The 12,288-nt window shown below is 39.8% G+C and overlaps 1 protein-coding gene across 2 annotated transcripts in view; it reads left to right on the top strand.

Moving 5' to 3' along the window:
* gsdmeb (gasdermin Eb) overlaps window positions 1-12,288 on the top strand; it is a 53,278-nt gene extending 40,990 nt beyond the window's left edge. For both annotated transcript variants that reach the window (XM_063069300.1, XM_063069301.1), the window contains exons 8-10: window positions 3,011-3,206; window positions 7,593-7,666; window positions 9,371-12,288. In XM_063069300.1, coding sequence (XP_062925370.1) covers window positions 3,011-3,206; window positions 7,593-7,666; window positions 9,371-9,619 — 519 coding nt within the window. In that variant the 3' untranslated portion in view covers window positions 9,620-12,288. The remainder of the gene's footprint in view (window positions 1-3,010; window positions 3,207-7,592; window positions 7,667-9,370) is intronic.

The following is a 12,288-nucleotide window of genomic DNA, read 5'->3' on the forward strand; positions in this document are numbered from 1 at the left end:
AAATAAGCAACATAGTAATCGAAAGGATAATAAATGCAACAGTTCAGCGATGCTAAACACAGATGTGCACAGAATTAAGATAACAGCATCAATCAAGCTCTATGGTTGTCTAGGGGTAAATGACCAAATTTCAAAGTGACTCAAAGTTCAGTCCAGTTTAGTAGTTCAGTTCGCAGTAATTGTTGCCATGGCGATGGACAACGTGGGGGAAGAGAGAGATAGAATAGGAACAACTGATCATTCAGAACGGCTTCACTCACAGACCGGCGAGATGGCTCACAAGCAACTTTTGGGCGGGTCCTTGGTGATGTCACCTGAGGTCACTGACTGTGACCCCTCCTCCAGATGCAGTCGATCCTCTGCAGTGAACCCGGCACCCAGGCAAGGGCGGACACACACCGGGTTCCCGCTGATCGTACCTTTCCACCCTGTGCGTTGTCCGATACTTCTCACCAACTCGTGAGAGGTGTACCGCTTTCAGGGTCTCGTTACCTCGGGTGGCGTGTGTGTGTGCCTTAGCAAAGCTGTCCTTTTTTATCCCCCTGCTGGGGCATCGCCTGTCCATCACTTCAAACAGTTCAAGGTTCAAAGGGGGGAGCCGCTCCAGACAGCTCTCTCTCCCCTGTTCCTTCATTACACATCTCCAGACGCCGCTCCATTGTTCCTTATTTCTCCTTCCCCTGAGGGCAGGTGGCAGACTACTTGCTGATGTCACTGATGCTAACCCAGGCCAGCAAACATCTTAATTTTATGTGTATTCTCGTCACAACCTGTACCCAGACCAAAGCCCTCTATACCACTCCCATCCATGTACCTGAACAAATTTCTCTTTAAGTCTTGAAATCAATCCCACATCCACCAATTCCACTGGCAACTCGTTCCACACTTTCTCACCACCCTCTGAGTGAAGAGGTTCACCCTCAGGTGTCCCTTAAACATTTCACTTTTCACCCTTAATCCATGACCTTTAGTTCTAGTCTCACCCAGCCTCAGTGCAAAAAGCCTGCTTGCATTTACCCTATCTATACCCCTCATAATTTTGTATAACCAACGTGGAAAAGAAGACTAATTGTGCAATTAATTTGCAAAAAAAATAATAATACTGAGAACATGAGTTGTAGAGTCCTTGAAAGTGGGTCCATAGTTGTGGAATCCGTTCAGAGTTGGGGTCAGTGAAGTTATCCACGCTGGTTCAATAACCTGATGGTTGTAGGGTAATAACTGTTCCTGAACCTGGTGGTGTGGGGTCTAAGGCTCCTTTGCCTTCTTAAAGAATGTTAATCTTTAGATGTTTGAAATTTTATTTTGAGCTATAAATGAGAGGTGGATTTTTAGTTGTGCTTGGAAAGGTGGTCCATAGTAAATGATACCATACTGCGCAAAAGTCGTAGGCAGATATATAGTATACAGCTAGGGTTCCTAAGGCTTTTGCGCAGTACTGTATTTGTCAACATGGAGCGGAGAGCAATTTTGTAAATCTGGTGGAATCAAAGGTGGCAGGGAAGGAGTGCCAGGGATGGGTGTTGACTCGGGTGCAGACACACCCATTCCTGAGACACCAGACAAGGTCATTTGATTCCAAACGATCGGTTTATTGATCATTACAGAATGTCTCTCTGGTGGTTCCTGCTCCCTCCGCTTTTTCCCAACCGTGATTCCCCTCTCCTTACCCCCTTCAAGCTCTCAGTCCACAAAACAGACCCATATCAGAATCAGGTTTATCATTATTCACATATGTCATGAAATTTGTGGGGGTTTTTTGGCAGGACAGTGCAATACATAAGGTTACTACAGTACTGAGCAAAATTCTTAGGCACCCTAGCTATATGTATGTGCCTCAGACTTTTGCACAGTACAGTATGTGTTCTTGAGACATTGCTGCTGTTTCTGCATTCATTGTGAACTCCACGGGTTGGAATTTGGTTGGACAAGAGGCTGTCATTGAATACAACCAGGCATGTAGTGCACTCCAACGAGCACCCATACCAGTTGGCATATTAATTGGAGGGAGGATAGAAACTAGATGTCTTTTGGTACACTAGTGAAAATTGAATGAATGTTAGGCAGACTGAAGGCATTGATGAATTTGATTGTTACTTTTTGCCTCTAAAGCTTCAACTCATGAATGAGGAGAGTTGTGGAGTGCTTATTTGATCCGGGGCTTCAGATTGTCCATGCAGGTGGAAAGGTGTTGAGGCCAAACCACTTCCAGACAATGAACACGGTCACTTCTCTGGTCAGCTCAAGTCAGCCTGTAATGTTAGATGCTGCAAAGGCCCTCCTCTTTCCTTCTCTGCATTTGGCTGATTATAATTAGTTAAGCTGCTGTGCTCAGACAGTGGCAGTTTGTGGAATCACATAGCACTCACACAGTAAACTGTGGCTACCAGTTTACCATGAAACCAGCCTACCTGCCATCAAGGACACCAGTACATAGAGAAAAGTGCTGGGAAAAGGCCAGTGGTATCAGGAAGGATCCCACCCATCCTGCTCATGGACTGTTTGTCCTACTGCGAGCAAGGAAGAGGCTATTCAGCATCTGTGCCAGGACCACCAGCCTCAAAAACAGTTACTCCCCTGCTAGCCGATCAACACCTCCACTCATTAACCCACCAAACTACACCGCCCACTGCCTGTACGTTGTCATTCCTCTCAGAGTCACCTTATGTACAGATACACCTGTGCCCAGAGTCACTTTATGTAATAGAATCAGTCTATGTATATAAGCTAATCTTATGTTCTTATATTTATTGTGTTCTTTATGCTCATGGTGTTTTTTTTAATGCTGCATCAGATCTGGAGTAACGATTATTTCATTCTCCTTTACACTTGTATACTGGCAAATGACAGTAACAATCTTGAATTATGGAGCAGATTGTATCTGTTGATGTGCAACCAAATGACACTGACAGAGACATGCCTCTACAGTTCAGTAGGTAATCAGATGTACATCCCATATAATTTGGCTTGTAAAGTATTTTTTTTTTCTTTTTTGTTCAATATCTTGCAGCTTGATGAGCTTTCTTCAGCAGAACAACCAACTCTGTCAGGCCTACAGGATCTGGATTCAGCGCAAGCAGAAAAGGTCAAGGAACTACTCCAAATTTTAGGCTACAGCTGCTCAAATGGGGAGGGTTGTTCGACAAAAGACATCAAGGCTCCAGAACTTTTAGCAGCTGGGTTCCACCTTTTTACTGCTCTAACTGGTAAGCGGTTGCACATGAATTTGGAATATTAGTGAATAATACCATTTTCACAATTGTTTCTTCAGGAATTACTTGGTAAGAAATTACCTGAATTTTCAGCGAAAGAACAAACCTGTCCATTTACCCCAGTTCTTTCCTTTCAGGTTGTAGTAAGAAAACTCTTTTAATAAAAAAAAAGAAAAAAAAAATTTGGATTTTAATACCACGAACAACAACCGCACCAAATCATCAAAGTTCCAACAAAGACAGAAAACGATTGAAATACTTGCCAAGCACTTTTTTCCTACACCTTATAACAAACAACAATTAATTCAGAGTGGATCAATCATAAGTGCACTTACTTTTGCTTGCTAAAAACAAACAGCGTAGTCACTCCTTTATACAGAAATGTTATCTATCCGCTCAAGTTCAAGGACGGGGCGCAATTTGTTATTCTGCTTTATTAGTGTACGTTCATTCTTCCAGTGACTGAATCCACTTGTCTTACTGCAGTTTGTCATATACTCAAGGTCCGTCAGCATAATATTGCACAAACACTATTAGCAAAGCAATACAGGTTCCATTTTGTTACAACAAGTAAAGTACACTTCCACATCAACGGCATCAAGTCATCAAAGTTCCAACTGAGACAAAAGACAATTGAAATACGTACTACGTCAGGCAGCTTTGCAGAGAGCAAAATAAAGTTAATTCTTTCATTGGAATCTGAAGGGAGTTGAAAGATTGTTTTTGTTTCTCTCATCACAGAGGCTACCTGACCCTCGGAGTATTTTTATCACTTTGTTTAATTTCAATTGTCCAATATCTGTGGTATTTTACCATTGTCACAATTTAGCATTTGTGCCCAGTCAGATCCAGCAAGTCTTTGGCTAAATACATCAACTTGTTAATAATTACTGGTTTTCTTTCCAATGTTTAAACCTGCCTGAATAGCTTGCAGCCAGCTTATTTTGGACAGATTAATCACTAAAGCTTTTTTTTTAAATGCGTACGGCATTTTCTTAATCAGGCAGATGAATGCGTGGCTGAGAGACTGGTGTAGGGGGCAGGGCTTCAGATTCTTGGATAATTGGGATCTCTTCTGGGGGAAGTATGACCTTTTCAAAAAGGACAGGTTACACCTGAACCTGAAGGGGACCGATATCCTGGCGGGAAAGTTTAATAGAGCTGTTAGGGAGGGTTTAAACTAATTTGGCGGGGGAATGGGAACCAGAATGATAGAGTGGAGGAAGGGGAAAACAGAAATAAATCTAAGATAGTGAGCAGTAAAGATGTCAGGAAAGACAGGCAGGTGATGGGGCAAGTTTGTAGCCATTGGGATGAGTTGCAGTGAAATCAAAGCGAAAAGTATCAAATACTGGTCTTAAGGTGTTATACTTAAATGCACGCAGCATAAGGAATAAGGTGGATGATCTTGTCGTACAGCTACAGATTGGCAGGTATGATATTGTGGCCATCACTGAGACCTGGCTAAAGGATGCATGTCTCTGGGAGCTGAACGTCCAAGGATACACGGTGTATCGGAAGGATAGGAAGGTAGGCAGAGGGGGAGGCGTGGCTTTATTGGTAAGAAATGATATTAAATCATTAGAAAGAGGTGATATAGGATCGGAAGGTGCAGAATCTTTATGGGTTGAACTAAGAAATTGCAGGGGTAAAAGGACCCTGATGGCAGTTATTTATAGGCCTCCAAACAGCTGCAGGGATGTGGACTACAAATTACAACTGGAAATAGAAAAGGCTTGTCAGAAGGGCTGTGTTATGATAATTGTGGGGGATTTTAACATGTGAGTAGATTGGGAAAATCAGGTCAGCACTGGATCTCAAGAGAGAGAATTTGTAGAATGTCTGCGAGGTGGCTTTTTAGAACAGCTTGTTGTTGAGCCCACTAGGGGATCGGCTGTACTGGATTGGGTATTGTGTAATGAACCGGAGGTGATTAGAGAGATTGAGGTGAAGGAACCCTCAGGAGGCAGTGATCATAACATGATTGAGTTCACTGTGAAATTAGAAAAAGAGAAGCCAAAATCTGATGTGTCGGTATTTCAGTGGAGTAAAGTAAATTACAGTGGTGTGAGAGAGGAACTGGCCAAAGTTGAGTGGAAAGGGACACTGGTGGGAAAGACAGCAGAGCAGCAGTGGCTGGAGTTTATGCGAGAAATGAGGAAGGTGCAAGGCAGGTATATTCCAAACAAGAAGAAATTTTCGAGTGGAAAAAGGATGCAACCGTGGTTGACAAGAGAAGTCAAAGCCAAAGTTAAAGCAAAAGAGAGGGCGTACAAGGAAGCAAAAATTAGTGGGAAGACAGAGGATTGGCAAGTTTTTAAAACCTTACAAAAGGAAACCAAGAAGATCATTAAGAGAGAAAAGATTAACTATGAAAGGAAGCTAGCAAATAGTATCAAAGAGGATACTAAAAGCTTTTTCAAGTACATAAAGAGTAAAAGACAGGTGAGAGTAGGTATAGGACCGATAGAAAATGACGCTGGAGAAATTGTAATGGGAGATAAAGAGATGGCAGAGGAACTGAATGAGTATTTTGCATCAGTCTTCACTGAGGAAGACATCAGCAGTTTGCCGGACACTCAAGGGTGGCAGGGAAGAGAAGTGTGCGCAGTCACAATTACGACAGAGAAAGTACTCAGGAAGCTGAATAGTCTAAAGGTAGATAAATCTCCTGGACCAGATGAAATGCACCCTCGTGTTCTGAAGGAAGTAGCTGTGGAGATTGCGGAGGCATTAGCGATGATCTTTCAAAAGTCGATAGATTCTGGCATAGTTCCGGAAGACTGGAAGATTGCAAATGTCACTCCGCTATTTAAGAAGGGGGCAAGGAAGCAAAAAGGAAATTATAGACCTGTTAGCTTAACATCAGTGGTTGGGAAGTTGTTGGAGTCGATTGTCAAGGATGAGGTTACAGAGTACCTGGAGGCATATGACAAGATAGGCAGAACTCAGCATGGATTCCTTAAAGGAAAATCCTGCCTGACAAACCTATTACAATTTTTTGAGGAAATTACCAGTAGGCTGGACAAGGGAGATGCAGTGGATGTTGTATATTTGGATTTTCAGAAGGCCTTTGACAAGGTGCCACACAGGAGGGTACTTAACAAGATAAGAGCCCATGGAATTACAGGAAAGTTACATACGTGGATAGAGCATTGGCTGATTGGCAGGAAACAGAGAGTGGGAATAAAGGGATCCTATTCTGGTTGGCTGCCGGTTATCAGTGGTGTTCCACAGGGGTCAGTGTTGGGGCCACTTCTTTTTACATTGTACATCAACGATTTGGATTATGGAATAGATGGCTTTGTGGCTAAGTTTGCTGACGATACGAAGATAGGTGGAGGGGCCAGTAGTGGTGAGGAAACGGAGAGTCTGCAGAGAGACTTGGATAGATTGGAAGAATGAGCAGAGAAGTGGCAAATGAAGTACAATGTTGGAAATTGTATGGTTATGCACTTTGGCAGAAAAAAATAAACGGGCAGACTATTATTTAAATGGGGGAAGAATTCAAAGTTCTGAGATGCAACGGGACTTGGGAGTCCTCGTACAGGATACCCTTAAAGTTAACCTCCAGGTTGAGTCAGTAGTGAAGAAGGCGAATGCAAGGTTGGCATTCATTTCTAGAGGAATAGAGTATAGGAGCAGGGATGTGATGTTGAGGCTGTATAAGGCGCTGGTGAGACCTCACTTGGAGTACTGTGGGCAGTTTTGGTCTCCTTATTTAAGAAAGGATGTGCAGACGTTGGAGAAGGTACAGAGAAGATTCACTAGAATGATTCCGGGAATGAGAGGGTTAACATATGAGGAACGTTTGTCCACTCTTGGACTGTATTCCTTGGAGTTTAGAAGAATGAGGGGAGACCTCCACAGAAACATTTCGAATGTTGAAAGGCATTGACAGAATGGGTGTGGCAAAGTTGTTTCCCATGATGGGGGAGTCTAGTACGAGAGGGCATGATTTAAGGATTCAAGGGCGCCCATTCAGAACAGAAACGCGAAGAAATTTTTTTAGTCAGAGGGTGGTGAATCTATGGAATTTGTTGCCACGGGCAGCAGTGGAGGCCAAGTCATTGGGTGTATTTAAGACAGAGATTGATAGGTATCTGAGTAGCCAGGGCATCAAAGGTTATGGTGAGAAGGCGGGGGAGTGGGACTAAATAGGAGAATGGATCAGCTCATGATAAAATGGTGGAGCAGACTCGATGGGCCAAATGGCCTACTTCTGCTCCTTTGTCTTATGGTCTTTAATGCTATCAACTTATCTAGCAATTGCCTATGAAAATTGCCCAGCAATTTTACTTCAAAGTTACAGCTCTAATAGTGTTTCAATTGCTTAGAGCTAAGTTATGGTATTTATTCAGTATTTTGTCATTTGTTTAGGAATGTCTGAAGAAAGTCTTGCAGTCTTGGGTATTTGTTGTGAAACTCATATTCTTCCAAGTTTGCATTATTTGGTAAGTTACTCTATGCAATCTGACATTAAGCAAGAATCAGTACAGTGAATTCCATTTAACTGGGACATATCAGGACCAGTGTATTTTGGCCCAATTAAGCAGCTTCCAAAATTAGCCAAAGTTTCTTGGAAATAGCTACAAAGGGTATTAAAAAATACAGTTTAACTGAGTAACAAATTATGTATTTAAATGAAATACAGAACAAATTAGAACACTACCAATGTTACTACAGTACTATAATACTATATGTTAGTTCTTAATTGTTATCGATGGAAGCATTAATCCAGTGTATGCTGCCATATTCTTCGTTGGACTCTAAATAACCAAAATCAGTGCGGACACCTGGTGCAGGTAGTGGACTGTTTTTGTAAAATACATCCTCTAAATCTTCATTTTCATTGTAAACATTAATGATAATTGTTGATGCTTTCAAATTCTTTGAAGTCCCTAACTTGTAGAAATATTGAGATTGTTTCACTTTCACACCCAGTCATTTGAAACGACAGTGAGCAAAACAGTTCTGAATTGTCTTACTGCTTGCTTCTGTCCAACTGTCAGTGACAAAAATCACTGCTTTTTGAACAAGCACATGCAACTGATGCTATTTAAAAACTGTTCACTCTAAGCACTGTGTGGTGTTTAACAGCCAAACAAGTCTATACGACATTGGCAACAGTCTCCTATCCCAATTAAGAGGCATAGTGTCCCAGACAACTAAATGGAATCTGGGCTATTTTCTCAATTAATTTTTGTTCTTTAAGAGTTGTTGCAAGTAAGGAGCTTCCCTGATTAATAACCCAATTAACCAGAATCTACTGTATATTACTTGGATTTTCATTATATTGCTTTGTGAAATAAAACATGTTCTTATGCATATTGGTCGTCTGTAAGTCTTTGTCTACTTGTGTATAGATTTTCAAGAAACTCAGTTGTATTTTTTTCCTGTAAATACCCACAAGAAATGAATCTCAATGTAGTATATGGCTGTGGAAACTGCAGCAAAGCAGGTGTTAAATATGTGCTAACCGAACAGAATGCTGGCTCTTTGTACAGCCTTTCTCTGTGTGAAAGCTCACAAAGGCAATATTTCAAGATGATAAGCTGACAGACAGTGTGCAGACATAGTGCAGTCACCAAGGCTGAACACCGTCCTTGAAAGCCAAACTCTTGTATAACCTTTCTGTTCAAGCCTGGGAACAAAGGACAATGAGCATACAAGCCAAGATGAAGATGCAAACGGAGGATTCTAGGGCAACTCTTACTATTGGGCATTATTTTACTAATTCTCAAATATTAATTATTTATTAACACTTGAAATCTGAATTATGACTAGTGCTTAAGTATGCAAATGATGGGATTCAGAAGGGCACAATGTTTCTATTGGATCAATATTTGTATACAACTTGTCAATTTTTGTATAAAATGGCATTTCTTTGTTCAAATTTCAGAACAGTGTAGTGATGGGGGTTATGCTGCTCTCCTTGTTGCATAAGTAAGTAGAGTGTGTTTAGAGTCATAGAAAATTACAGCAGAGAAACAAGCCCTTCAACCCATCTAGTCTATGCCGAAACATTTAAACTGTCCACTCCCATCGATCTGCACCTGGAGTGCGTGCAAGTTATCACATTTCAGTTCAACGGCAATGACAGGTAACACCTATGCACTTTGATAATGAACTTTGAACAACTTGTTTTCTATTTTCAGATTAATAATGTCTCTGATGATGGGATGATCCCTGTTGATAATCCAGACCTCCTGCCCTTGAAAGAAGAGGAGAACTTCTGCATAGCTCACCGGCTGTTCACGTTATCAAATGTTTGCCTTGAAGTGGAAGAGTCGGCAATGAAAGTTATAACAGATGTGGAGCCTGCTGTGGCTCCTGTGCTTCTCTGCATAGTTCTGCAAGGATTTGCCATCCTAAATGGGATTAGCAATCCAACTATGCAGACTTGAAGGACATTTAAAAAGAGCCCCATCACACTTAAATTAGGAACATTCAATATATTTGAGGTATTCTGAAGCTAACTGGGATATGATTAATGGGGTAAATGAAAAGATCATAGTGGTCCTGATTATAACTGAGATGTAATTTATATAAGATTCATAACATTTTCCATCCTGCAGACAATTATGGAAGAGAAATGTTTTGTCTCAAGAGAAACAACTGAGAATTGTGAATGTGTGTTGTGGAACAGTCCATAAGGATTGATTGAAATTTCTCTATAGACAATGTCATTGTTAATTTTATACAAGAAAAGTTGGAGTAACATAAGCAGAACAAATATCATGAATAGAAAGCCATTGTTTTTGACCTGGATTATGAAATGAGTTTATAATAGTGTAGTATTAAATTCCATTTGTGCTTTGCTCTAAGTTCAAAAATCTGGAGCATTTGTCTATCTCACACATTTCCAAGAAATCTTAGCTTGAACTAATATGATCTTTAGTTGGAAATACGAATGGTTAATTATATGAATATAAAACAAATCTTAATTATATTTTTGACTAATTTTTAAATGAAATGTGATTCTTCGAACTGTGGATGTCTTCTGAATAGCAATTTAGAACACCTTAGAGACACTCAGCATTTCATAGTTCAGAAAATAATAAAACATTCGGTACAATTTACAATTAATGGATTCAGTTTTAATCAGAAATATTGCTATAAATATCCTTTATGCTCTAAAATCAATTACAGATAATTTGGTTAAAACACTAACTTTGAAATGTCACATGAGCAATAGTTACTATACTTTGTGTAGTTTTAAACCGTATAGTAGTTTAGTAATTATGACAATGAAAGTGATAGTTTCAGAAGACATTTTCGATGTTTAATGTTTGTGGAAGTCCAATTTTTAGCACAGAGGCTGAAAACTAACTTTCTTTAAAACAATTAATACCTGATTTTAAGCCAGCTAGTATTGTTGATTCTATACTAACACTTTGGCTTATCTGTAATATTTATGTTTGCAGATAAATACAATTTTTTCATTTGCTTATTAGATTTGGCACCCAAGGTACCTGTTATTTAATATCTCCATTAAATAAACAGTTTTATTGGCTTGTTTAATCAATTGTGACAAAATCTCTCTTTCTGTCAGATCTTGCCAGAATTACCAACTGAATGTGGGCTGACAGATTCCAGGTTTGCAGAGAAGTGTTTGGTGAGTTCCTGAGCCCCTGCAACCAATTTGGAAAGGTGTGATGAACCTTTGTGGACTTGGCGAGTTCAACAAAGTTGCAGGAGGCGTTTTTGGTGTGCTGTGTCCAGTCAGGATCCAGTCTATATTTGTAACAGCAAGATAAACAGCTTTCGAGGATCCATGAGGGAGAAGGAACACTCCAAAAGTTGCTGCTGGGTATTTTATTAGAGTATCATAAGTGATAAGAAAAACTTATGAGGATATACAAAGCTTTAAGTCTAAAACAATGTGTAAAATCATTGATAAAAGAACCAAGTCCCACTCCTTACTGCTAAGTGATGCAAAGGATTAACTATCTAAGTCTAAAACAGAGTAATTAATACAGTAGCAAGTCTCAGGGCCTTCTGCTCATTGTCGATTCCAATTTACGATGAAGAGCCTGGAGACTCCTTGAGGTGCTTAAGACCAATTGTGAATCCGGTCTGAGGACAGAAGTTCCTTGGACTTGCTCACTGCTCACAATTATATACATAATCAGGAAAGCCCATGCTTCTTGTCTGATCTGTGCATAGCAGTCAGGTACAATTCTAAAACTAGTTATTTCGTAAAGGCATTTTTATTGGGAGGAGTTTACACTATCAACTTAACTATCCTCACTTGGTTCTGAAACAAAAAACTTATTAGTCATGATTACTATGCAAATGAAATGGTTTTGTTAATTTCTAAGAATCAAGTTACCATATTCCCTAATGCCTTACATCTGCATGCTTCAAGGTCTCAGGATCACTGAGAGTCAAAACCTTAAGTCTTTCTAATTAACACACTTGTTTGTTGTGAGTACTTTGAACAGACAACTCCTATTACAATTTTTTTCAAATATAATAAAACACAGAGGTAGTAGCCCTGGCCTTCTTACCAGAACCCAACTGCATCTGACTTCATACGGAATTTGGCTAAGTCCGATATCAAAACCATTATCAAATCTTCTATTTTGATTGACTAACTGAGTTGGGTTTTAATTTTATAACTGAACAGGCTTCCAAGAAACATGCTCAGCTTTGGATATATGAAGCAATACACAATTTTCTTGATGTATTCAATGTCATTAGTTTTCCCAACCAGAACCATTTTGGTTTAAACTAGTCACATAGCAGAGAACAGCTAAACTAAAGTATGTCACTGACATCATTACGTTCAAATATCTAAAGCGAACTTTAATTTTGCATTGATATAAACAGGTTGAAATTCTCTAGCCTGCCTACCTTTGGAACTGTAATTAGTTTATTATTGTCAGATGTACTGAGATACAACAGAAACACTTGTCTTGCATATTATTCATACAGTTAATTCATAATATTGGTGTAGAACAAGGTACAACAATAACAATAAATTGTAACATCTTCAGAGAAAGTGCAGGTAAACAATAAATTGTAAGATCATAATATAGAAACATAGAAAATAGGTGCAGGAGTAGGCCAT

The sequence above is a fragment of the Mobula hypostoma genome, chromosome 17, assembly GCF_963921235.1.
Source record: "Mobula hypostoma chromosome 17, sMobHyp1.1, whole genome shotgun sequence".
In the NCBI taxonomy this organism is placed as follows: Eukaryota; Metazoa; Chordata; class Chondrichthyes; order Myliobatiformes; family Myliobatidae; genus Mobula; species Mobula hypostoma.